The 26,214-nt window shown below is 38.8% G+C and overlaps 1 protein-coding gene across 2 annotated transcripts in view; it reads right to left on the bottom strand.

Annotated features, from left to right (window-relative positions):
• Positions 1 to 26,214, bottom strand: part of sema3bl (sema domain, immunoglobulin domain (Ig), short basic domain, secreted, (semaphorin) 3bl) — a 61,831-nt gene that overhangs the window by 17,488 nt on the left and 18,129 nt on the right. Inside the window, exons 2-5 of one of the 2 annotated variants that reach the window (XM_022670989.2) lie at positions 24,205 to 24,365; positions 15,189 to 15,248; positions 10,300 to 10,419; positions 2,070 to 2,160 (exon numbers count right to left, since the gene is read on the bottom strand). In XM_022670989.2, the coding sequence (XP_022526710.2) occupies positions 2,070 to 2,160; positions 10,300 to 10,419; positions 15,189 to 15,248; positions 24,205 to 24,365 (432 nt within the window). Of the gene's footprint in view, positions 1 to 2,069; positions 2,161 to 10,299; positions 10,420 to 15,188; positions 15,249 to 18,896; positions 19,023 to 24,204; positions 24,366 to 26,214 lie in introns of those variants that run through there. The other variant, XM_049486035.1, reaches the window with a different exon arrangement.

Genomic DNA, 26,214 nt, shown 5'->3' with positions numbered 1-26,214 from the left:
TTATTTTTTGAGAAAAAACTATTTTCACATCCCAAAAACAGAAGCACAAACTCAGAAAAAAAAATCTCTTACATGTTCAAGCAAAACACTAATCAATAATCACCTTGTGCACCGGATTATAAGGCGCTCTATGCAAAACTAGTAAGGAACATTGGTATCGACATATTTTCCTTCTAATTTAGCTCAATAACTCAAATGAAAACATTTTCTTTTAGAGTCAAACGAGTGCTGGATGTTAATCTACACAGATTTCTCTCCTGAAAACTGTTTATTTGGGTGAGAAAAGCACTTACATTTATTTACAGTAAGATTAGATTAGAAGGCTAGCCACGGTTAGCGGTTAGCAGCTAATGCCACTGACAGAGCTACACTGAGGAACCCTGAGTGTTCCGGTAAGCCAGGGCATTATTAGTTAATGGTTCGTCCCACGTAGCTTGTTTTAACACAGTAACGACAGACTACAGACTGATATACTAACCTCTTAACGGCAAAAGAGCTAGCATGCTAACGCTGCTGCACCTAGCCTTAGTGCTGGAGAAACTTCGCTGAAACTTCTGTATAACTCTGTACTTCAGTGGAGTGGCTTTACTGCTCCTTAATACCTGACTGATACCTGAATTCATATATAAGGAGCACCGGATTATAAGAAGCTCTGATGATTTTTGGGAAAATTTAAGGATTTTAAGTGCGCCTTTATAGTGCGAAAAATACGCTATTTCAAAACTCATTATAAAATACACATACAGTAGACTGATGGTTTGTCTCAATGCATAAAAGCCAAATAACTTAAATCTGATCTGAGCGCTTTAGCATGCCTCCGCTACATTTCTCAATCCCCAGAATGTGTCCCACAATGCACTGCATCTGGCAAACAGGCACACTGGGATAGCCAAGTTCCAGGAGAGTGGCTGTCGCACACACACACGCACAGAACACACACACACACTCTGAACAAACACACACACACACACTATTGTCAACGGGGGTACAAAAAATGTGCTCACATGCAGAGGGACACACCTATACTCCCAGAAACAATAAAACACACAAACACACACACACACTCAAACACTTACTGTACACACACATACACACACCAGCTGAATGATGACTCCTGTCAGAGCAATCAATCTAAAATGCATTATAAACTTAATATCCACTGACAACCGCAGAGCTACACCCACCATAACACACACACACACACACACCATAACACACACACACCATAACACACACAAACCCAATCAGTTCCCCTGTCTGGCACACACACACACACACACACACACACACAGCTATCCAGAGTGATCTAAGCACACACATTAGCGCTGAGTGATACGTGATCTCCTGCATACGGCTGAACTCCACCAGCGTTTACTCAGGAACATCAGGAACATCAGGAACACCGCGCTGGATCTGCTGTTCCTCACCACCACACACACACACACACACTCACACTCGCACACACACTGACGCTGAGCTCTTACACTGTACTGCTGCTGGACTGTCTGCTGTGTTTACCTTCACTGATCAGAACGAACTGAACCTTATAAGTTACAGAAAAATACTTTTAGGGCGTTTTCACACCAGCACAGTTTGGTTTGGTTAAAACGAACTCTGATGGGCTTGAACTAGGGGTGTCATGATTCTCTAAATCCTTGATTCGATTTTATTTCCGATTTTATGGTCAAGATTCGATTCGATCCAGTCTCGATCCGACCCAGCTATCAAATATAGTTCATTTATTTACCACAGCTATGAATTTAACACTGTGTTCATGCTGTTTACACATGCGGTCTGTGCTGCGTTCACTGCTCACAGCCACGTAACTCGATTTACTGTGTACATCTGCAGTATACATCGGACAGTATAGTGTAGTTTAGGGTAGTATACGGTATATGGGTGAATGAGGAGGTATTGTCTCGCATAGGGGTATAGAGAAGTATAGGTAGTATAGGGTAGTTTAGTGAATATGTGGAAGTATAGTGTAGTATAGGATAGTATAGTATAGTTTAGGGAGTACAGGGTAGTATAGGTAGTATATGGAGTATAGGGTCATATAGGGAACGTACCGGTGAAGGTGCTGGCGAAGGGCTGTTTGGGGTCGTGAGGGCATTTTCCTCTGCCGTTCTCCACAGTGGACGGGTCCAGAGAGAACACATGCTGTCGACAGGAAATAACATATCCTTTAACTTTATTACACACATCATTTCATCACTTCAGCATGACATCATACATTATAAAGATTTACTCAGTGCTGGTGAAGAACGACTCTGAGGAGCTAATCTGACCGTGCCTGTAAATGTTCGGTTTGCAATGTTAGGGATACTTTACAGAAGAAAAAAAAATGATTCTTACATACATATCCATATATACAGCTCTGAAAAAAATAAGAGAGCAGTTAAAAATGATGAGTTTCTTTGATTTTACCAAATTGAAAACCTCTGGAATATAATCAAGAGGAAGATGGATGATCACAAACCATCAAACCACCAAACTGACCTGCTTGCATTTTTGCACCAGGAGTAAAGCAGCATAAAGTTATCCAAAAGCAGTGTGTAAGACTGGTGGAGGAGAACATGATGCCAAGATGCATGAAAAAAACTGTGATTAAAAACCAACCAGGATTATTCCACCAAATATTGATTTCTGACCCTATTTGAGGTCTGAAAGTTCTGTATATTTTTTGTTATTTCAGACATTTCTCATTTTCTGTAAATAAATGCTCTAAATGAGAATATTTTTATTTGTAATTTGGGAGAAATGTTGTCTGTAGTTTATAGAATAAAACAACAATGTTCATTTTACTCAAACATAAACCTATAAATAGCAAAATCAGAGAAACTGATTCAGAAACTGAAGTGATCTCTTATTATTTTACAGAACTGTATATTTATTGATCTTTATAATAAACCCAGAAGTTTATATTATGCATTGTATAATAAAGAGAAAATGTATGTAAATCAGTGGTTCGGTCGTTCTTAAAACAGGCGTAAAATTGGTGTTCATAAAGTCATTCTTAAATTGCTTTGGTAACTTTCTCTTCCCTTATTAATCTCTGTCTCTCTCTCTCTCTCTTTTTTCAATGACTCTTTCATTGGCTCTTTCTTTCTCTTTATCTTTTTCACTTTGTCTCTCATTCAGTTTGTTTCTTTCTCTCATTTATCAGTTTATTTATATAGTCTTTGACTTCTAACGCTCTAACTTTCTCTTTCTGTTATTTTTGTTCACCCTCATCAGTGTAAAATTGGTGTTGCTCCTAAATTATGGAATACACTACGAACTTCAGTGGAGTCTTTAAAAAAGCGTTTAAAGACTTATTTTTTTAAGCAGGCTCTTGAAAAATGTATCAGGTTCACTGTCTTGTATTTTATTCTATTTTTTAAGATGCTACGTGAATAAATTTTACTTCCTTTACCAACTTACTTATTAAAGTTGTTCGTAAATCAATACGGTTATCGGGAAACACACCCCAGTATTGTGTGTTTGATTGACAGGTCTGACAGGGTTTATAGTACAGAGTGAGATAGAGCACTGAGACCGAGCCAGCCAAGACATACTGTATTACAGTGATGACACACTGCTCTTACACTGGCATGTCTTTGCACAAGAGCTGTGTGTGTGTGTGTGTGTGTGTGTGTGTGTGTGTGTGTGTGTGTGTGTGTGTGTGTGTGTGTGTGTGTGTGTGTGTGTGTGTGTGTGGAGAAGTCTTGGCTTGCGCAGCAGGATATGCTCTTTTACACTCCTCACTGAAATCACCAGATGTTCAGTCCAGACACAAACACACACACACACACACACACACACACACACACTCTCCAAGTACCTGCCATTCCTGTGTTAAAACAACAGGGGGAATATTAAAGGAGAAAATCACCCTCCGCCCGTCCCAACACACACTTTCAACATCTCTCTATCTTCTGCTAAAACACACTGCCATGCCAAAAGTCATGGGAGAGCATGTATATACGCAGGGAATGCTCACACCTGTATAAGCTGCGAGGTGTGAGTAGTGAGGTTAAACACTGGTCAGTGTGCTGATGAAATTCACCACAGAAGGCTAATATTACCACCCTCAGTGGACAGAGCAAAATGATGGTGACCAGCAGCTTCTGGCCAGTGTTCTTTAGCTTCCATGCGGCATGGCAAAAGTCATGGGACACAATACTAGTACTGGCAGTTAGCTGTATGTTAGAATAGGCATTTTCTGCTCCTAGCCTCCCTTTAAGGCACACTTTCCTGGACAAGTATATGGTAGTTAAGGAGAGTTGTCTAGCATAGGAGGTATAGAAAAGCATAGATAGTATAGTGAATATATGAGAGTATAGGTAGTATAGGGAATATATGAGAGTATAGGTAGTATAGGGAATATATGGGAGTATAGGTAGTATAGGGAATATATGGGAGTATAGGTAGTATAGTGAATACAGGGTAGTATAGGGGAGTATTGTCTAGCATAGGAGGTATAGAAAAGTATAGGTAGAATAGAGAATATATGGTAGTATAGGGGAGTATTGTCTAGCATAGGAGGTATAGAAAAGTATAGGTAGAATAGGGAATATATGGTAGTATGGGGGAGTATTGTCTAGCATAGGAGGTATAGAAAAGTATAGGTAGAATAGGGAATATATGGTAGTATAGATGAGTATTGTCTAGCATATGAGGTATAGTAAAGTATAGGTAGTATAGGGAATATATGGTAGTATAGGGGAGTATTGTCTAGCACAGGAGGTATAGAAAAGCATAGGTAGTATATGGAATATATGGGAGTATAGGGTAGTATAAGGGGTGTATTGTCTAGCATAGGGGGTATAGAGAATTATAGGTAGTATAGGGTAATCTAGTTAATATAGGGAATATATTGGAGTATATGGTAGTATATGTAGTATAGGGAATATATGAGAGTATAGGATAATATAGGAGAGTACTGTATAGAATAGGGGGTATAGAGAAGTACAGGTAGTATAGAGAATATATAGGAGTATAGGATAGTTTAGGACAGTATAGTGTAGTTTAGGGAGTACAGTGAGTATAGGGTAGTATGGGGATTATAGGGTGGTGTAGAGAATATAAGGGAGTATAGGATAGTATAAGGGTGTATGGTATAGCATAGGGGATATAAAGAAGTATAGGTAGTATAGGGAATACTTGTAAGTGTAGGTTAGTATAGGAGAGTATAGTGTAGTTCAGGGAGTACAGTGAGTGTAGGATAGTATAGGTAATATAGATAATATTTGGGAGTATAGGAGAGTATAGTGTAGTTTAGGGAGTATAGTGAGAGTAGGATAGTATAGGTAATATAGATAATATTTGGGAGTGTAGGATAGTATAGTGTAGGTTAGGGAGTATAGTGAGTGTAGGATAGTATAGGTAATATAGATAATATTTGGGAGTGTAGGATAGTATAGTGTAGTTTAGGGAGTATAGTGAGTGTAGGATAGTATAGTGTAGTTTAGGGAGTATAGTGAGAGTAGGATAGTATAGGTAATATAGATAATATTTGGGAGTATAGGATAGTATAGTGTAGTTTAGGGAGTACTGTGAGTGTAGGATAGTATAGGTAATATAGATAATATTTGGGAGTATAGGATAGTATAGTGTAGTTTAGGGAGTATAGTGAGTGTAGGATAGTATAGGTAATATAGATAATATTTGGGAGTGTAGGATAGTATAGTGTAGTTTAGGGAGTACCGTGAGTGTAGGATAGTATAGGTAATATAGATAATATTTGGGAGTGTAGGATAGTATAGTGTAGTTTAGGGAGTATAGTGAGTGTAGGATAGAATAGGTAATATAGATAATATTTGGGAGTGTAGGATAGTATAGTGTAGTTTAGGGAGTATAGTGAGTGTAGGATAGAATAGGTAATATAGATAATATTTGGGAGTGTAGGATAGTATAGTGTAGTTTAGGGAGTATAGTGAGTGTAGGATAGTATAGTGTAGTTTAGGGAGTATAGTGAGTATACCTCACTGCCTGAGAAATCCGGCTGTGTAATATTTTGTTTTCTGTCTCTTAAGGAGATTTCCTCCGTTATCTTTCACTCGTTCATTTCTTCCACCTGGTTTATGTTCTATTCAATGTCTTTTTTTCCTTCTGTCTGGCTTCAATTCTCAAACACCTCATCCTCACCTCTCTTTCATCCCTCGCTCCCCCTCTCTACGTCTCGTTCAATCACAGCCTCCTACACTTCTGCTTCCCTCATTAATCTCTCTTTCTCTCTTTCATTCACTCTCGCTCTGTCTCACCCTAAAACTCTCTTTTTGTCTCTCTCTCATACTACATATATATATATATATATATATATATATATATATATATATATATATATATATATGTATCTTTCTCTCTCTCTCTCTCTCTCTCTCTGGGATGTGTTCTGTAATCCGCAGTGTTTTAGCAGTTTGTTCTCTCTGTTCTGTTGCTGATTATGTGATCCAGCTGTTGATTGTACGCGGCACAGTGCTCTCTCTGCACTTAAACACATATAACAGTAATAAAAAGTGCACAGTGTGTGTGTGTGTGTGTGTGTGTGTGTGTGTGCTGGTGTTACATTTCAGTAAAGCTCTAATGAACTGGGGTCCACCCTGCAGTGTGTGTGTGTGTGTGTGTGTGTGTGTGTTTATTTGCGTGTGTACGAGTGGCGCCGTTAGAATAGTGAGGTTTATATGATCAATCAGACTGTTTGTTTTTTCTCCTCTTGTGATCAGAGCTGGTCTGGGGTCAGTCTGTGGGTGGGATGACCTTTCACCCCAAACACTTTTCATCTGTTACAAGTTACTAATTAGTCTGTCAGTCTCTTTGATGTTTATCATTTTATTATTAATGCTATCATTGTACTTTTAAATTGTATTATTATTCATATGTAATAATGAGCAGCGGTGGATTCTAATACTCCAGTAAAAGTAGAAGTACTTCCTTTAGACCTCCACTTTAGCAAAAGTTCAAAAGTATTTACTTTTAAATATACTTTAGTATACCGAATAGAACAACTATTTTTTTTAAGATTACGCATAATGTAGTAAATAAAAAAAAAATAGTAAAATAAAAATACCTCAGTAAGAACAGCAACCAATTACATTTATTTTGTGTAATGTGTATGTAATTAAAATGTCCACCATGGTAATTACACATCTTTTACAAGATTACACATTAAATTACATTACATATATCAATTACATTAATATTGAGTTAGTATCAACAGGCTGGAGTCTGTACTTCTGACTTGTCACATATAATAAATTACATTAATCCATTAATAATTACATGTTACTTACATAAAATGAAGAAATTAGGATTGATAAAATGTGACTGCAGTTCTGCAGTGTTGCTAATATAGGTGATGGTTGAAGACGAGTTGCTGAGGTGTTGCTAGGGTGGTTGCTAAGGTGTTGATATAATCAGCTGTTGGTTACTAAGATGTTAGGGATGAGGTTAGTTAATACAGGTGATGATAATGACATGTTGCTAGGTGGTTGCTAAGATGTTGATATGGTCAGCTGTTGGTTGCTAAGACAATAGGGATGAGGTTAGTTAATATAGGTGATGGTTGATGACGTGTTGCTGAGGTGCTGCTAGGGTGGTTGCTAAGGTGTTGATATAATCAGCTGTTGGTTTCTAAGATGTTAGGGATGAGCTTAGGTAAAATAGGTGAAGGTTTATTACATGTTCCTGAGGTGTTGCTAAGGTGGTTGCTAAGGTGTTGATATAATCAGCTGTTGGCTGCTAAGACATTAAGGATGAGCTTAGTTAATATAGGTGATGGTTGATGATGTGTTGCTGAGGTGTTGCTAGGTGGTTGTTAAGGTGTTGATATAATTAGCTGTTGGTTGCTTAGACGCAAGGGATGAGATTAGTTAATATAGATGATGGTTGATGGCGTGTTGCTGAGGTGTTGCTAAGTGGTTGCTAAGGTGTTGATATAATTAGTAGTTGGTAGCTAAGACGTTAGAGATGAGGTTAGTTAATATAGGTGATGGTTGATGACGTGTTGCTGAGGTGTTGCTAGGTGGTTGCTAAGCTGTTGATATAATTAGTTGTTGGTAGCTAAGACTTTAAGATGAGGTAAGTTAATATAGGTGATGGTTGATAACGTGTTGCTGAGGTGTTGCAAGGTGGTTGCTAAGGAGTTGATGTAATCAGCAGTTGGTTTCTAAGACATTAGGGATGAGCTTAGGTAAAATAGGTGAAGGTTTATTACAGGTTGCTGAGGTGTTGCTAAGGTGCTGATATAATTAGCTGTTGGTTGCTTAGATGCAAGGGATGAGATTAGTTAATATAGGTGATGGTTGATGACGTGTTGCTGAGGTGTTGCTAGGTGGTTGTTAAGGTGTTGATATAATTAGCTGTTGGTTGCTAAGATGCTAGAGATGAGGTTAGTTAATATAGGTGATGGTTGATGACATGTTGCTGAGGTGTTGCTACGGTGGTTGCTAATGGGGTTAATAAAATCAGCTGTTGGTTGCTAAGACATTAGGGATGAAGTGAGGTGATTGTGACCATTCAACATCCTTCAACAGACTTCACTAACTCTAGATCTTGTTGCTGAATGCAATGAAATCCTCACAGAAATGTTCTAAAAAGTATTTTCTGGACATTAAAAACAAAATAAACTTATTTTTAATACCCTTAATTTTAGAGGAAACAATGAATTAGCAGGTGCACACTACTTTTTACCATATAGTGTATATAAGCATCATATATGTTTTTTTATAGAATGTAAAATTTAAAAGTTAATATATAAAAAGATCTCCTGATTAAAGAACAGGAAACATGTCAGTAGTGAGTAAGCAGAGCTCCACTGTTAGAGATGGTCTGTACTTTCCTGCTTTATTTCAGTTTTGTTTTTTGTTTTGTGACTCATTTAAAAACCCATTCAGATGAAGAGGAAGAGTCACAATAGACTGTATTAATAACAGTGTGCAGAACCACAGCTGAGACCCGGCACTCTACCTGTCACTGTACCCGTCACTGTACCGGGGAGGAAAGGCAGGATTTAAATAACTAAAAATACGCATTTCCTGGAGGAAACGCAGGACGGTTCCGCAGCTAAAATAGCTCACACTGGTCGCTGTGGTATTCTAGGTCATGGTATAATTTTGCTAAGTGGTTGCTAAGGTCTTGTTAGGTGGTTGCTAAGGTGTTGCTAAGCTATCGCTGGTGGTATATATTATATGGTGTTGATAAGTGGTTGCTAAGGTCTTGTTAGGTGGTTGCTAAGGTGTTGCTACATACCCCTGGTGGTTGATATGGTGTTGCTAAGTGGTTGCTAAGGTCTTGTTAGGTGGTTGCTAAGGTGTTGCTAAGCTATCGCTGGTGGTATATATTATATGGTGTTGATAAGTGGTTGCTAAGGTCTTGTTAGGTGGTTGCTAAGGTGTTGCTACATACCCCTGGTGGTTGATATGGTGTTGCTAAGTGGTTGCTAAGGTCTTGTTAGGTGGTTGCTAAGGTGTTGCTAAGCTATCGCTGGTGGTATATATTATATGGTGTTGATATGTGGTTGCTAAGGTCTTGTTATGTGGTTGCTAAGGTGTTGCTACATACCCCTGGTGGTTGATATGGTGTTGCTAAGTGGTTGCTAAGGTCTTGTTAGGTGGTTGCTAAGGTGTTGCTAAGCTATCACTGGTGGTATATATTATATGGTGTTGCTAAGTGTTTGCTAAAGTCTTGTAAGGTGGTTGCTAAGGTGTTGCTATGGTATCCCTGGTGGTTGATATGGGGTTGCTAAGGTGTTGCAAAGGTCTTTGTTAGATGGTTGCTAAGGTGTTGCTAAGCTATCGCTGGTGGTACATATTATATGGTGTTGCTAAGTGGTTCCTAAGGTCTTGTAAGGTGGTTGCTAAGGTGTTGCAATGGCATCCCTGGTGGTTGATATGGTGTTGCTAATTGGTTGCTAGGCGGCTGTCAAGGTGTTGCTATTGTTTTTGTGTTAGTTGCTATGGTTTTAAGGAAAAAAATAAAATAATAGACGAGTCTGGGTTAGAGCTTGGGGGATCTGCCCTGAAGGAGGGCAAAAGGAAGACTGTGGTTTGATATGGGCAAAAATGCATGGAAGGCAATGGGAGGAACGAAAGTGGCAAAGATAATTATCATCTTAAAGTGCAAGAGCAGCCACCATGCATACCATAGCAACACTTCAGGACCCCTCAGCAGGGCAATCACACTCGCACTTGGAGAAAGTGCGACTGTAATTGCTGTGCTGGGGCTGCTGAGGTGTTGTATTGGTATCCATGGTGGTTGATATGGTGTTGTGTGCGTAGTGCTCGTTTGTGTACTCGTGCTTTAGTGTGTGTGTAGTACCTCTCCGCGATGTCCGACGTGCACTAGTGCACACACAGGTTGGAACGCTCCGGTTCCGCAGGCCAGCAGGTGAGTCCGGTTAAACGGCTGCAGGAGACGGATGAAGTTAGCACACTCCGTCTGCAAGAACACACACACACACACACACTTATTTAATATTACATTTAGCCTAAATATTTAAAAAATTGATGGATCATTAAACTTCAGGTGAGTTATACACAAGTGTCTGGGTTGTCTCAATTTATATACATTATATGTATATACAGCTCTGGAAAAAAATAAAAGACCACTTCATTTTCTGAATCAGTTTCTCTGATTTTGCTATTGATAGGTTTATGTTTGAGTAAAATGAACATTGTTGTTTTATTCTATAAACTACAGACAACATTTCTCCCAAATTCCACATAAAAATATCATCATTTAGAGCATTTATTTACAGAAAATGAGAAATGACTGAAATAACAAAAAAAAGATGCAGAGCTTTCAGACCTCAAATAATGCAAAGAAAACAAGTTCATATTCGTAAAGTTTTAAGAGTTCAGAAATCAATATTTGGTGGAATAACCCTGGTTGGTTTTTAATCACAGTTTTTTTCTTCATGCATCTTGGCATCATGTTCTCCTCCACCAGTCTTACACACTGCTTTTGGATAACTTTATGCTGCTTTACTCCTGGTGCAAAAATTCAAGCAGTTCAGTTTGGTGGTTTGATGGTTTGTGATCATCCATCTTCCTCTTGATTATATTCCAGAGGTTTTTAATTTGGTAAAATCAAAGAAACTCATTATTTTTAAGTGCTCTCTTATTTTTTTGCAGAGCTGTATATCATTTTCAGAAAGAAAGAAGGGCTGGTGATGGTGGAGGGTGGAGTGATGCTCCATCCTGTTCTCAGTAATTCTCAGTAATTGCCCCCTGGCTGTTCGGAGGGCACTCGCCGGCCAGCGGAAACCAACCCTGTGTTCCAGTTAAAACAGGGGGCAAGGTCAAAGCCATCTCCTGCAGGAACTGATTACAGCGTATTCCATCAACTCTCCACCCAATTACTGCAGGAAACTATCACAATACACCCCTCTGTACCACACACACACACACACACACACACACACTGTGTCTTACTCTACACACTGTCGTAACTTTATGTGCATCATTAACTCTCCTTGGAGAGCATCAGGAACAGTTCAAAGAACAAAAGAAGAAAAAGAACAAAAGGTCAGTGATTGTTGTATAACTACTATTGTATCCCATGACTTTTGCCACGTCCTATTGAAGCTAAAGAGCGCTGAACTGAACTGTGGGATATGTGGGCGGGGTCTTCTGCATGGGATGTGGATAAGATTCACCAGGCAGAGACACTAGACTCACACGGACAATTATCAATTATCAATTGCATTATCAAGCATTAATTAATAATGATATAGATTTGAGGTCATATCAGCCAGAAATAAGGCCTTGCAACTAGTGATTTTACCATTTCTGAAAACTGAGCACTACAGTGCACTATTATTGTAGCAGGACAATGCTCGTGCACACACTGCTGCTGCGACTGCTGCATCTCAAGAGCTTAGATACCATAAAAAATGTATGAAATGCGTTTCTTTGTACTTTTCCCATCATTATGATAGCAAAGACACACTGACACGCCTTAAATTGAGCTGCATGTTTTGGGAAGCAGTTGACGGGTAGCCCCAATTTATTGCTATCTTGGCAACGAAAAACGTAGGTGCTCTACTGACTGATTAAAACCCTGACAAAAGTCAACAGTCAGACGTTCATTGCTATCTTGGCACCGTGGAGAAAATAAAATAACATTGCAGAACGAGCAGGTTAGTATCCTCTGCTGAGAAGCATTGTATACGTCCAGGTAGCTGCACTGTTAAAATAGCAATCCATCAAGTCAGAGAGCACCTGGCTCTTAAAGGGAATTAAAGGCAAGTGACTCTCTGATCCCACTGTATGTTCAGTGTTAAATTGTAGTTTTGTAGTTTAAGCAAAGCAAAATTACATTTTGGCTATTAATAAAAATCTACGGTATTAAATTTAGACAACATTTTTCATTTCAATGCATCTCTAGTGATATCAGCCCAATACTGATTCTCACTGCTCAGGCCAAAAGTTTGGACACACCTTCTCTTTTTCAATGCGTTTTCTTTATTTTCATGACTATTTACATTGTAGATTCTCACTGAAGCATCAAAACTATGAATGAACACATGTGGAGTTTTATGTACTTAACAAAAAGGTGAAATAACTAAAAAACATGTTTTATATTCTAGTTTCTCCAAAATAGCCACCCTTTGCTCTGATTACTGCTTTACACACTCTTGGCATCATTCTCTCAATGAGCTTCAAGAGGTGGCCACCTGATATGAAAAGTTTTCCAACAGTCTTGAAGGAAGGAAGGAGTTCCCAGAGGTGTTTATTAGCACTTGTTGCTCCTTTGCCTTCTTCACTCTGTGCTCCAGCTCACCCCAAACCATCTGGATTGGGTTCAGGTCCGGTGACTGTGGAGGTTCAGCTCATTTTTTTGCTAAGTACATAAAACTCCACATGTGTTCATTCATAGTTTTGATGCTTCAGTGAGAATCTACAATGTAAATAGTCATGAAAATAAAGAAAACGCATTGAATGAGAAGGTGTGTCCAAACTTTTGGCCTGTACTGTACTGTATGTCATTTTTAAAAGAAAGAAAATGTAAAAACAAAAAAAAAGACAGGTCAAAGCTCTTTTTGCTCTGTTTCGAGACGAGTAAGCTGTACTTCTCCCGTTGTTACGACAGCAAAGATACACTGATGCCCTAAATCAAGCTGCATGTTTTGAGGCGCGGTTGATTTGTCGCCCCCTACATGTAGCTGTGGTTTGCATCTGCATACAAACTTACATTCCCTCACACACACACACACACACACACACACACTTAACTGCATCATTTATCCCCAAACATCCAATATCTAGCTCACCTGCCACATCAAACGCTCGTGTCACTCCAGTCACCACAGCTCATAATCACCGACACACCTCTGCACCTCACTTTACGACCAGCACACACTAACTGCTAGCAGATGCTGTGTGTGTGTGTGTGTGTTTTGATGATATCATTAGTCTCTGGACAGTCTCCAGGTTTTAGGACAGTAATATTTAAGTGCAGTATTTGATGTGGAGAGAGACTGAAGGCTGTTGAGGGAAGGAAACGGAGCGTTTTCACTGTTTCTGAATCCAAAGTAAAGCTATTATAGTTTATGAGGCTCAGGAGTTCGCGTGAGTTCTTGGAAACGTGAATACGTTAAGTCAGCGGATCAGATCTTTACGAGTGTATCACTCAGCGGTATAAAGAAAAGCTCTGTATTACTGCACTGACTCTCCACTAACAGTTTCTGATCACATCTGAAGTGACAACTCGAGAGTAGTTCTTGCTAACAAACGGTTTCAGACAGTCTAACTAGACCTGAAGAATCGAGAAATCACCTAAATAGAATAGATATGCCGTCATTGATCATCTATCAGTCTAGAAAAGGTTATAAAATCATTTCTAAAGCTTTGAGACTCCAGAGAACCACAGTGATTTACTATTATTCACTAATGGAGAAAAAACATGGAACACTGGTGAACCTTCCCAGGAGTGACCGCCCGCTGTGCACCGAAATGACACTTTTGGTGCACGGTTTCCACAGAGATCCACGTAAAAAAACACAACAGCGAGTGGAAATGGAGGAGCTACTGAACGGCGCAATGATGTCATGTGACCGAGAAAAACTAAAGCCTAAAAACTCACTGGTCCTCTTGTTTTTTTCAATTGTAGTCCGGATGCAGGAGTTTAATCACTAAAGAGTAGAAGTGTGAAATCACATTTATCACAGACGCCCCCCTGAGAAAATAATGCTGTTTGATAATTTGTGACATAAGACATTATAAAAAAACATATCACTTAAAAACCACTTAAAAATAATGAGTTTCCTTGATTTTACCAAATTGAAAACCTCTGGAATATAATCAAGAAGAAGATGGATGATCACAAACCATCAAACCACCAAACTGAACTGCTTGAATTTTTGCACCAGGAGTAAAGCAGCATAAAGTTATCCAAAAGCAGTGTGTAAGACTGGTGGAGGAGAACATGATGCCAAGATGCAGGAAAAAAACTGTGATTAAAAACCAGGGTTATTCCACCAAATATTGATTTCTGAACTCCTAAATTTGAAGCTGCAATGCAGAACTAAATGTAACCACAGGAACATGAGCCAATAAGCTTTATTATTTTAGATCCGTACAAAATATTGCAGCAAGTCTTTCAGCCTGAAGCGAGAGAGGGAATTTGTAGGTTTGTAGGTTTTCTGAAGGGGAATTACTCCACACTTATTTACTTTACTAGATCATTTTCACTCTATGTTTAGTGAAGCAGACAGAATAGCTATCAAGTGACCGGCGTGTAACTGTGAACGCTGATCACAGGACTCGCGCGAAACATTAACCGTCCACTGGAGGAAGTTTCCTACATCAGTCAGCCGGCCTCGTCTCAAATCGATGATGACTTCAGGCTGCTGCAGCGAGTGGATAAACTTCCACACTGTTCTCAGGCTTCTCAATTATTTCACTGCAGAAAAAAAAATGTTTTACAACTTTGCATGCTATTAACTCATATCTACGCCAAAAAAACCCCCAGAAAAAACTTTCTTTAAAATCTCTTAAATGTATTTTGGCCACAGTTCATCTGGACCGGGATCTGATCAGGCACGGATCCGTTTGTCTGGGCAAGAATTTAACTCGTAATTAAGTGTAAGTATAAGAGCTTATAGGCAAAAACCCAGGAATCAGATCAAATGGGCGAGGGAGTTTGGGAGAGGAAAGGGAAAATTGGTGGAAATGGAAAACTAGAGTTAAATATCTTTTACTCACCTCTGGATCCTTTCCTTTTAGGACACATTCCTCCCGATTACCAGGCAGCGGCCAGTGGATCTGAAACAGCAGAAATACGACATTATAAACAACATATCAATACACTAAATTACATCAAAGTAAAAGCAAATTGCTAGTAATTCAAAATCTTAGATATGCAGATATGTAAATGATTACAGATGTAGTCTAGTTAGACAAAGGGTCTTGCCACAAGAGGGCGTACAAGCACGTCCCCACCTGCTGGTACTTTTGGGTAATGTACCTCCTGGTGTAAGTACTGTATTTTTCAGACTATAAGGTACCCAGAAATATAAGGCGAGTAAGTAAAGCAGTTCCGTTTATTTACAGTAAGATCAGAGTTCCAGTATTTTGTGTAAGAGTGAGTTTTGAGTTAAGTTTCTCCAGCACTAAGGCTGGGTGCAGCAGCCTTAGCTTTAGCATTAGCAGCTAATGCTAATGCTGATAACGCTGTACTTCAGCAGAGTGGCTTTACTGCTCCTTAATACCAGACTGGTAGAATTCATACATAAGAAGCACCAGATTATAAGGGCACACTGTGGTTTTTTTTTTTTTTATTATTAAAGGAGGTGCGCCTTATAGTCCGATAAATATGGTACTGTACCTCTACAAAGCACTAGAACTCTGCAACAAAGTACAGTAATTCTACGAAATTTGATCGAGAAACCTGGGGCCCTATTTTAGTGATCTGTATGCGAGCAGTCAATCGTGTACCATGCAGCTTGATTTAGGGCGTGTCAGTGTGTCTTTGCTGTCATAATGACAGGAAAAGTACACCTTGCACAGCTCAAAACATGTAAAATTAGGGCATGTACTAATTCTCTTAATTAATCATTGGTGTGGTTAATTTTGGCCGTAATTTGAATTAAACCAATTAGCGTGTTACTTGCTCATCATTCTCTTTAAGAGTCAGGTGAGCTCTGACTTTGAGAACCTAGGGGATTGCTATTGTAACGGTGCAGCTACCTGGACGTGTTCAACAAACTCTTCTCAGCAGAGGAAACTGAGCTGCTGGTTCACGCTGTGAAGGAGCTCCAGCAGCTCATTTATTACGGGAACAGCAATGTTATTTTATTTACTATTCTGTTTATTGTTGATGTAAAATTGACTGCCAAGATAGCGATGAACGTCTGACTGTTGTCAGGGTTTTAATCAGGCAGTGGAGCTTCTGTGTTTTTTTTTTTTTGCCAAGATAAACAAGCAAAACTCCAGAAATGTACCTGAACACACCTCATTTCCAGAACACCACGCCCATCAGTGTAGATATATTCAGAAGCTCTGCTGATTTATTTCTATTTAAACGATGCAGGGTTAAAGGCATTAAAAATAGGCTATTGACTAGGTGTAAAATAGCAATGAGAATCACAACGCAATAGTATGCATAGTCTTAGTCTCCAGATTTATCACCAATCCAGCATTTATGGAGCAGCTGGGACTCTGCAGCTTCAGCTTCAACCTACGAGTGTAGAGCTACAGGATCTACAGGCCCAGCTGTAGCAACATCTGTGGTTAAGTAAATGTGCTGCAGGATCCATACAGAACCTGTAGAACCTCCAAACCCAACCCTCTCAATCTTATATCATCTTATATCCAGCATAGAGGAATCAACAGGATCTAAACTAAACTAGAGCCTCTTTTATTTGTGTGTATGTGTAGCGGACTTCAGATCGTCGCCACATAGAAGACACACACACACAGGGACTGGAGGTCTGAAGATTTATTTTCTGCACAAAATATAGCATGGGGCACAGTTAGCACATGCAGCAAGCAGCAGCTCTCTCATCAGCCCCCGTTCAAGCATCCACTATGCTTCTCCTCATAACAATTATATATATAAAATCACATAAGCATATATATATATATATATATATATATATATATATATATATATATATATATATATATATATATATATATACATACAGGTGCTGGTCAACGAATTAGAATAATTTGAAATAGTGCAATCATGAAATTCTTTGAATGCATTTTTTTGTGCAGAAAGCAAATCAGGTGTTCACCGCACCTGTCCTACTCGTTAGACTAATCACAGAACTCGTTACCTGGAAAAAAATTTGCTCAGCTGAGCTTTCCAAAAGGCCCATTTAGGCCATTTAACTGTGACACTGTTGTTTTATTGAATTAGAATAATGGAGAAACCGTTTCATTGAATTAGAATAATTTTTATTATAATTACAATCACTTTCTCAGTATTTTGTGGCTGCCCCCTTGGCTTGTATGACTGCCTGAAGTCTCCGCGGCATCGATTTGACCAGCTTGTCGCAAGTTTCCGCACTCACAGCTTCCCAGGCAGTGGCGATGTTCTGCTTCAGTTGGTCCAGCGTAGTAGGCTTTCTGTCGCGAATTTTCAGCTTGACGATGGCCCAAAGGTTTTCAATGACATTGAGGTCAGGCGAGTTGGCCGGCCATGCCAAAACTTCAAGCTGTTTTTTAGTGAACCAATCTTTGGTCGACTTTGCCGCATGAGCCGGTGCAAGATCCTGTTGAAATATGAAGTCTTCTTCGCCGAACTGTTCCTCAACAGTCGGAATCAGGAACGTTTCCAGAACATCTTGATATACGGCAGCATTGACAGTCTTCTTGAGGAAGCAGAGTTTCCCTACACCTCGAGCGGACATGCATCCCCAGACCATAACGCTCTGGGGAAACTTGAGTGGTTGATCTGGAGACGTCAGCGTCGGTCTGCTTGTTCCACAAGTCGGTGAGCTCGGAAGTGGACTTGAACCGGTTGCTGACTGCGATCTTTCTCAGCTGCTTGTTGTCGCGAGCAGAAGTTTTTCGGACGCCGGAACAGTTGGTGCGCTTGCTGCAGTTTTTCTTGAGAGCTTTGCAGACGGAAGACTGGCTGATGCCGAGCTGCTCAGCAATTTTAGTTTGGGTCAAGCCTTGTTGGCGAAGGGCTTGAATTTGAGCCACTATTCCGGTTGAGAGGTCGCGCTGCTTACCCATGATTGATTTTACAACTTAGAAATTCTACTCAACCCTGACTCTATACTGCACAGTGAACACTCTTCACAGAAAACAAAAATTCGAGCATTTATTCTAATTCAATGAAACGGTTTCTCCATTATTCTAATTCAATAAAACAACAGTGTCACAGTTAAATGGCCTAAATGGGCCTTTTGGAAAGCTCAGCTGAGCAAATTTTTTTCCAGGTAACGAGTTCTGTGATTAGTCTAACGAGTAGGACAGGTGCGGTGAACACCTGATTTGCTTTCTGCACAAAAAATGCATTCAAAGAATTTCATGATTGCACTATTTCAAATTATTCTAATTCGTTGACCAGCACCTGTATATTCAAGACAAAAAAAAATGCAAAATAGTTCAATAAAAAATTATAATAATATGACTAACACTGGGGTGTAATACTACATTAAACAGCACAGAGCAAAGATGCAGGACAGAGAACTTTGGAGTAATACTATGTGATCCAGCACAGAGCTAGGATGCAGGACAGACAAGCTTGATTTTTTTTTTTTTTACTCTAAACCTTATATATAGGATAAAAATATGTATATAGTATTTATAAAAATATATATTATATTAATATAAAATAGTTACTGTAAAAGGCTAAACATCTGATCGTATAGGGGCTTATTATAATATTTTAGAAACAAAAAGACCACAAAATATTCAGTAGAACTCATTAAATTGCACAAAACATGAACATACCTGCACAAAATATAGCATGGGGCACAGTTAGCACATGCAGCAAGCAGCAGCTCTCTCATCAGCCCCTACATACACATAGTGGGGAAAAAAGGCTGAACTAAACTTCTCTAAAGTCACCAAAACTCGTTTTTCACACGTTTATATCAGCTCAGATTTCTTACACACAGTCCTAAGCACTTGCTTTATAGTACAGGTTTATAATTATTTCATTTTAGAGATTTATTAAAACTATGGGATCAGAGCCACAGAAACACGTCTTACCCGTTCAAGCATCCACTGTGCTTCTGCTAAAAATAGCGCGAAAGCTCGCATGTGCTTGCTGCAGGTGTAGCGCTAATTAGGGCCCCAGCTACAACAAGGTGAGGAGGAACCAAAATTATCTACTAATAAACAAACATACAACATATAAAACCTGTTTTTACCGCAATTTTGCTTCAGATAATTAGTTTCAGTTTAGTTCAAAAGGTTTTAGTGGAGTTCACATTAAAAATATATATATATTTTAATAAAAAAAATACAAATAAAATAATTTATCAGTTACATAGGCATGCTGCAATCACTGTAATTGTGGAAAAATGAGATTAGTTTACATGCATTCAGAAGTAAAACCAGATTAATGATAAAACCATGATACTGGCTCGGCTGATGCTGGTGAAATAATGGTGCTTTTGTGAACAACGCACATTAAATACCCATGTAAATCAATCATCTGTAAAGCATGATAACATACATACGTTTGTGTGGTTTGTGAACAGACCAGAAGCTGAGTGCCAGTGCCACTGATATAATACCCCCGTTTGCTGCATGTAATTGAAACTCAAACCGAGGCAGCTGGAGGTTTCATGCCAGTTAAAGCTGTGCCAGCGCTGCAGCTGTGGGCATCGTGCAGAGAGGGCGACCTGTGGTCGTATTTAAGGCTTGGCACAGAGCGAATGACGTAAGTTAAGAGCTAAAACTATTTAAAACCTTACATCTAACATTAATCAGGCTGCTTTAATGATGCAGTGATTATGGTTCGCTTAGAGATTAAACCCATTAAGCAAAAACTAGCCCTGCTAATCAGATAAAACAAGAAACTAGTGATGCTACAGAACTACAAATACAGAAATTGATCATCTATCAGTCTAGAAAAGGTTACCATTTAGTCATTTCTAAAGTTTTGTGAGTATTTGTTCACTAAGAAGAAAACATGGAACACTGATGAACCTTCCCAGGAGTGACCGGCCGACCGAACAAAATTACTCCAAAAGGGTATGAACAACTCATCAAGTAGGTCATAAAAGAACCCCAAAAAAGAACAACATCTAAAGAAACGCAGGATCTCACTCGCCTCAGTTAAGGTCAGTGTTAATGACTCAATAATAAAGTGCATGGACAACTCATCCAAGAGGTCATAAGAGAACATAAGAGATTCAGAACTTCTCTACTACAATACAGAGTTACTATATTCACTAATACCACTTTACTACAACTTTACTACTGTACACAACACAGCCTTACTCCTTATCACTGGTTAAATTTATGATGTATTTCCTGGAATTCAACCCATCTGTCATCATAAGGTTTCTGCTTAAATTTAGATTTCTTTGAAACCCAAGCTAAAGAGGAAATGTCGCATATCGAAAACAAGAAAAATCATGGTTTTCACAATAGAGCCAAACATCACACTTTGCTCAGTGTCACCATTCATACGGTTTAGTCATCAGTGAATCAGTGCATCTTGTTTTGTAGCCATTCACTGTTAAATGATTGTCTGAAGCCGGCTGCTGTAATCAACTACATTACCCAGCATCCTTCCTCTGCCTGGAGATACTTCCTGTCCCAGTGTGAGGCATCATCATTATCATGCTTTAGAATAAATAAATAAGGTCTGTATACAGGGTTATCTGCTCTGTGGTCATACTTGGCCTGGTGCACTTGTTTCTTTTATAATAGAGAAACAGCATTGTTCAGAAAGTAGGTCTGAGGAAGTGATGCAATAAACTCCTCCCTGTGAGAGAGTGAGTGACTTCCTGTAAAGCTAGGTGTTATGGAACGTAGTGAACGAGTCAAAAAGCCCAAACTCTGTTTCATCACTAAAAATGATGAGTTTCTTTGATTTTACCAAATTGAAAACCTCTGGAATATAGAAGAAGATGGATGATCACAAACCATCAAACCACCAAACTGAACTGCTTGAATTTTTGCACCAGGAGTAAAGCAGCATAAAGTTATCCAAAAGCAGTGTGTAAGACTGGTGGAGGAGAACATGATGCCAAGATGCATGAAAAAAAAAAACTGTGATTAAAAACCAACCAGGGTTATTCCACCAAATATTGATTATTTCTGAACTCTTAAAACTTTATGAATATGAACTTGTTTTCTTTGCATTATTTGTTATTTCAGCCATTTCTCATTTTCTGTAAATAAATGAGAGAATTGAGCATATTTTTATTTGGAATTTGGGAGAAATGTTGTCTGTAGTTTATAGAATAAACCAACAATGTTTATTTAAGGCCTAAAGTATCTAACAGTATTAAACAATCTAAAGTATAAAACAAATTCTGGTTTAATATAAAAAATAATCAATTAATTATTCATGTATAGTCTTTAATATTAAATTAATGTTAAAATGTTTAAAAATCTTTAAAAGTAAGAAAAAAACACAATGAATAAATGTAGAAAGTGAATAAAAAAAACGTTTGCTTTTATTTATTTAATAAATCACAGGAAAAACACACTGTCTCAATCTGATACATATTAAATATGTTGTTGTTTCAGTTCTGGAGGAAACTAATTTTCCATACTGGCAGAAAATCTGGAGGAACATCTGTGACGATTCAGTGGATGTTATGGACAGTGAGATGTTATGATAATGATATTTAATACAATATGTGTCCGAATGTTTGTGGACACTCCTTCTAATAAAGGCACTTAACTACATGCACAGAGAAACACAGATAATTATCAGTATAGTCTAAAATATAGTCAATAGTAATTTCTGAGAGCCTTAAAGAACACGGCTCTATCTTCACTTATTTTGCCTGCATCGTTTAAATAGCAGCAGTGCTTCTGAATATACAGTATATATTCTATATATATTCTATTCTATACTAATGGGTATGGTGTTCTGGAAACGAGGTGTGTTCAGGTACATTTCTGGAGTTTTGCTATCTCTATCTTGGCAACAGAAAATACAGGTGCTCCACTGACTGAATAAAACCCTGACATTATTATTGCTGTGTTCAAAAGCTGAGAACACAGATTTGTCAACATGATATTTAAATATGTTTTATTCTGTGTCATGTAACTTAGATGTGACTTACTCATTACTCCAACTGCGTTGTGCAAAATTATACTATTTAATTCAAATACGTTTTAGCCATTTGGCTAAATCTGGCACATTTACATTATGAAATTGTGATGCTGATTAATGTGTATTGTCTCTAATATTTAAATAAATATGAATAATAATAAATGAATCAAATTAAATAATGTATTATGCTATACAGCTCTAGAAAAATGCACTTCAGTTTCTGAATCAGTTTCTCTGATTTTGCTATTTATAGGTTTATGTTTGAGTAAAATGAACATTGTTGTTTTATTCTATAAACTACAGACAACATTTCTCCCAAATTCCAAATAAAAATATTCTCATTTAGAGCATTTATTTACAGAAAATGAGAAATTGTTTGTACAAACTGCTCATTGCAGTACACCCCATCAACAGTCTATTTTCACTCCTTCCTCCTGCCTGGTTTAAACAGCAGCAGATCTTCTGAATATATCTACACTGATGGGCGTGGTGGTCTGGAAATGAGGTGTGTTCAGGTACATTTCTGATGTATTGCTATCTCTATCTTTGTAATGGAAAACACAGGTGCTCCACTGACTGATTAAAACCCTGACAACAGTCAGACACCTTTGGATGGCCTGCAAAGAAAAACTACACTACCCCTAAAACCAACAAACCATTGCTTTTAGTAATTTAGAAACCAGTTTTGGCAGCTTCTAGCAGCTTCTCTCACATTTAAAAGTAACATTCAAATAAACAAGCCTCCACCAACCACAGCAAACTCATTTAACACCCTCACACATACACAACAAATAAAAATAAAAAACCTGCTGAGTGATTTAAACATTCGTTTTCACTTCGCTAAATTAAGAGTCTATGTGAATTACAGGTGTGTAGTTCTGTTTATAGGGTTAATGTTACTGTCTGATGTGTGTTTTAGTTATACAGGCGACTATATATGGAGCGTCATGGCTGGGTGGGTTCTGTCTGCGGTTCTGCTGTTAATCAGATCATTACTGAGCGCGACGTGACCTGAATTAAGAGTGTCTGCGCGGAGAAACTGTAAAATTATACAGAGCTGTGGAACAGAACACTTAGTGTCTGTGTAGTACTCTGAAAAGTTTAGCCATTTAGCTGCTACTCAGCCTCTTCAGATACATGTAAAGTCAATGCTCTTGCTGGTGCTGTAGCATTGCCGAGTAGCATCACAGCGCTAACGCTCGGAGGAAAGCGCAGCGACTCGGTTCTGATACATCAGCTCACAGACGCAGTCTTGTGCTGATCCACATCACCCTAGGAGTGATGAGGGGAAAGAGAAGAGCGCCATCTACTGTACCCACCCAGAGAGAGCAAGAACAAGTGTGCTCTCTCAGGGCTCTGGCAGTTGATGCCAGCTGATAGCAAGCTGAATCACCGGGATTCGAACCAGTGATCTCCTGATTGAAGTAGCAGTGCTTTAGACTGCTGGACTGCTCTGAGACGTTGTTGATTAATAATTATAACTAGACACCAGTTTCTGGAAGTTTTTTTTGGCCAGTGAGAATATTTAACCTACAAGAACCCAGACCAATTTCTGAATTTTGATACCAAATTCAAAACTGAATCCTTAAAATCCTTGTATAACACAAAAAACACACAAAAAAAATCATATTTTTTCCCCCTAGCAATCAGGTCATAACTTGCTAAATGGGACGTAAAACTTGAATTTTATTCATGTGTTTAAATTGTTAAACTGGTTTAAACAAAACTAGTTTAGTTCAGTTTACCTCATGATATTCAATATATGTCACTTAAAAAGCTAAATAGTATTAAAATGATGGACAGAGTGCTGAAAGAAAAGTATTTGTTTTGAATGTATTTGTTCTAAAGTTTAAAATCTAATATAATACAACAAATACACCAATTTTTGTGAATTTTTCATAGTAAAAAGTGTAGATTTTAGCAGAATATTAATCCTCCACCGGTGATACTTATGTTTACTGTGTTTATAAGAGTGTGTTATCGTCAGTGATCAGTGTGTATGCGTGTGTTTACCTCTTTAGCGTCGGAGTGTGTGTGGTCCAGTCTCAGAGAATAAAGCACATCCTTCCCTCCCAGAAACAGCCTGTCGTGATACTCATCCAGGAACATGGAGGAGAGCTGCAGGTCGCCGCGGAGGCCGGAGAAGATGGAGGAGCGGTTGGTGGTCAGCAGGTCTGAGGAGGAAGAGCAGGAACGTGTGTTTATAAAACAGTGAAGTGTCTCAGGAAGAGGAGAATCTAAACTTGAGATGATGTAGAATTTATCTCACAGGGATGGATACAGCATGGTGCAGCTGAACTGAAAGAGCTGGTTAATAGTTCACCATAAACTGCCTCTGTTTCTTCTGTCCAGAGAAGAGTTTATGCTAGATTTTGTTAGAAAGCATTGCTATGAGGATTCAGTAACAAGAAACACAATAGTGTTAAATGATCACCACCTCAACTTATCCCCAACTTATCCCCAACTCATCCCTAACTCCACAACTCATCCCTAACTCATCCCCAACTCATCATCAACTCCCCTCCAACTTATTCCCTACTCCCTAACTCATCCCCAAATCCCCAACTCATTACCAACTCCCCCAGCTTATCCCCAATTTATCCCAAAATCCCCATCTCATGCCCAACTCATCTCCAACTCCCTAACTCATCCCCAACTGCCCAATTTATCCGCAACTCCCCAACTCCACAGCTTATCATTAACTCTCTACCTCATTCCCAACTCATTCCTATCTCCCCACATCATTCCCAACTCATGCCCAGCTCTCTAACTCATCCCCAACTCCCCAACTCAACCTAAACTCATGCCCAAATATACAACTCACCCTCAGCTCATCCTCAAATCCCCAACTCATCCCCAATCAATCCCCAAATCCCCAACTCCACAACTCATCCCCAAATCAACAACTTATCCCCAACTCCACAACTCATTCCTTACCCCCCAACTCATACCCAACTCCCCCAGCTCATCCTCAACTTATCCCAAAATCCCCATCTTATCCCCAACTCATGCCCAACTCATCCCATCCAAGTAAGTATTAGAAGGACTGGACATATTGGAGGGAGCTCCATCATTCCAAATCTGCCAATGGGGTGAGCAAATTTTTCTTAGTAAGATTTCCTAAAATAAACTATAATTACAAAGTCTTAAAATAAGTAAAGTAAGACTTAGAAGAAGAATTAGAATAACTTAGCTGGAGACGTTGTGCTTATTTTCAATGGAATTACTTAAAATAAGATGATAATTCCAAGTAAGCCCAAATACTAAGATCATTATTTTTAAAAGAAGTAAAACAATCCTACTCAATGCTTAGTAAGACAACAATACTTATCAGAGAAATAAATAAATAAATGTATTGCCTTTTTTTGCAGTAAATACATGGTGTTCCAATTGGCAGTACTTCTTTACCACAGGCTCTAATCTCTCTCTATTTTCTCACTCTGTCAAAATTTGACCTTTGACCACAATTTGAGATTTTCTCAGAGTGTGTGTGTGTGTGTGTGTGTGTGTGTGTGAGACAGAGAAATTGTGTGTGGATGTACACACACCTCTCTATCTTCCTCCCCTTCATAACTGTCTCTCTCACCTCACACACTCTTCTTCAAAGTTTTATCTCTGATTTTGTTCACAAGTTAGGATCACAGGAGGGGAAGACACACACACACACACACACTGACACACACACACACACACACACTGACACATGGATAGACACACACTCTGACACAGTGCAATCACCAGCTATCATTCCTCTTCTGGGCATCATATGAGGGGAGGGTGCTGACACACTGCATTCCTACATATCAGTGAATATGACAAATGGCAGAGTATATGAGTGTTTCAGTGTGTGTGTGTGTGTGTGGGGGGGGTGGGTGTGTGTGTAAATGAGTGATGAGAAAGACAGAGACGATTACATACAGTCTTACAAACTGCTCATTGCTATCTTACACCCCATCAACAGTCTATTTTCACTCCTTCCTCCTGCCTGGTTTAAACAGCAGCAGAGCTTCTGAATATATCTAC

The sequence above is a fragment of the Astyanax mexicanus genome, chromosome 12 (assembly GCF_023375975.1).
Source record: "Astyanax mexicanus isolate ESR-SI-001 chromosome 12, AstMex3_surface, whole genome shotgun sequence".
NCBI classification, from domain to species: Eukaryota; Metazoa; Chordata; class Actinopteri; order Characiformes; family Acestrorhamphidae; genus Astyanax; species Astyanax mexicanus.
This window is presented reverse-complemented; position numbering and strand designations above follow the sequence as displayed.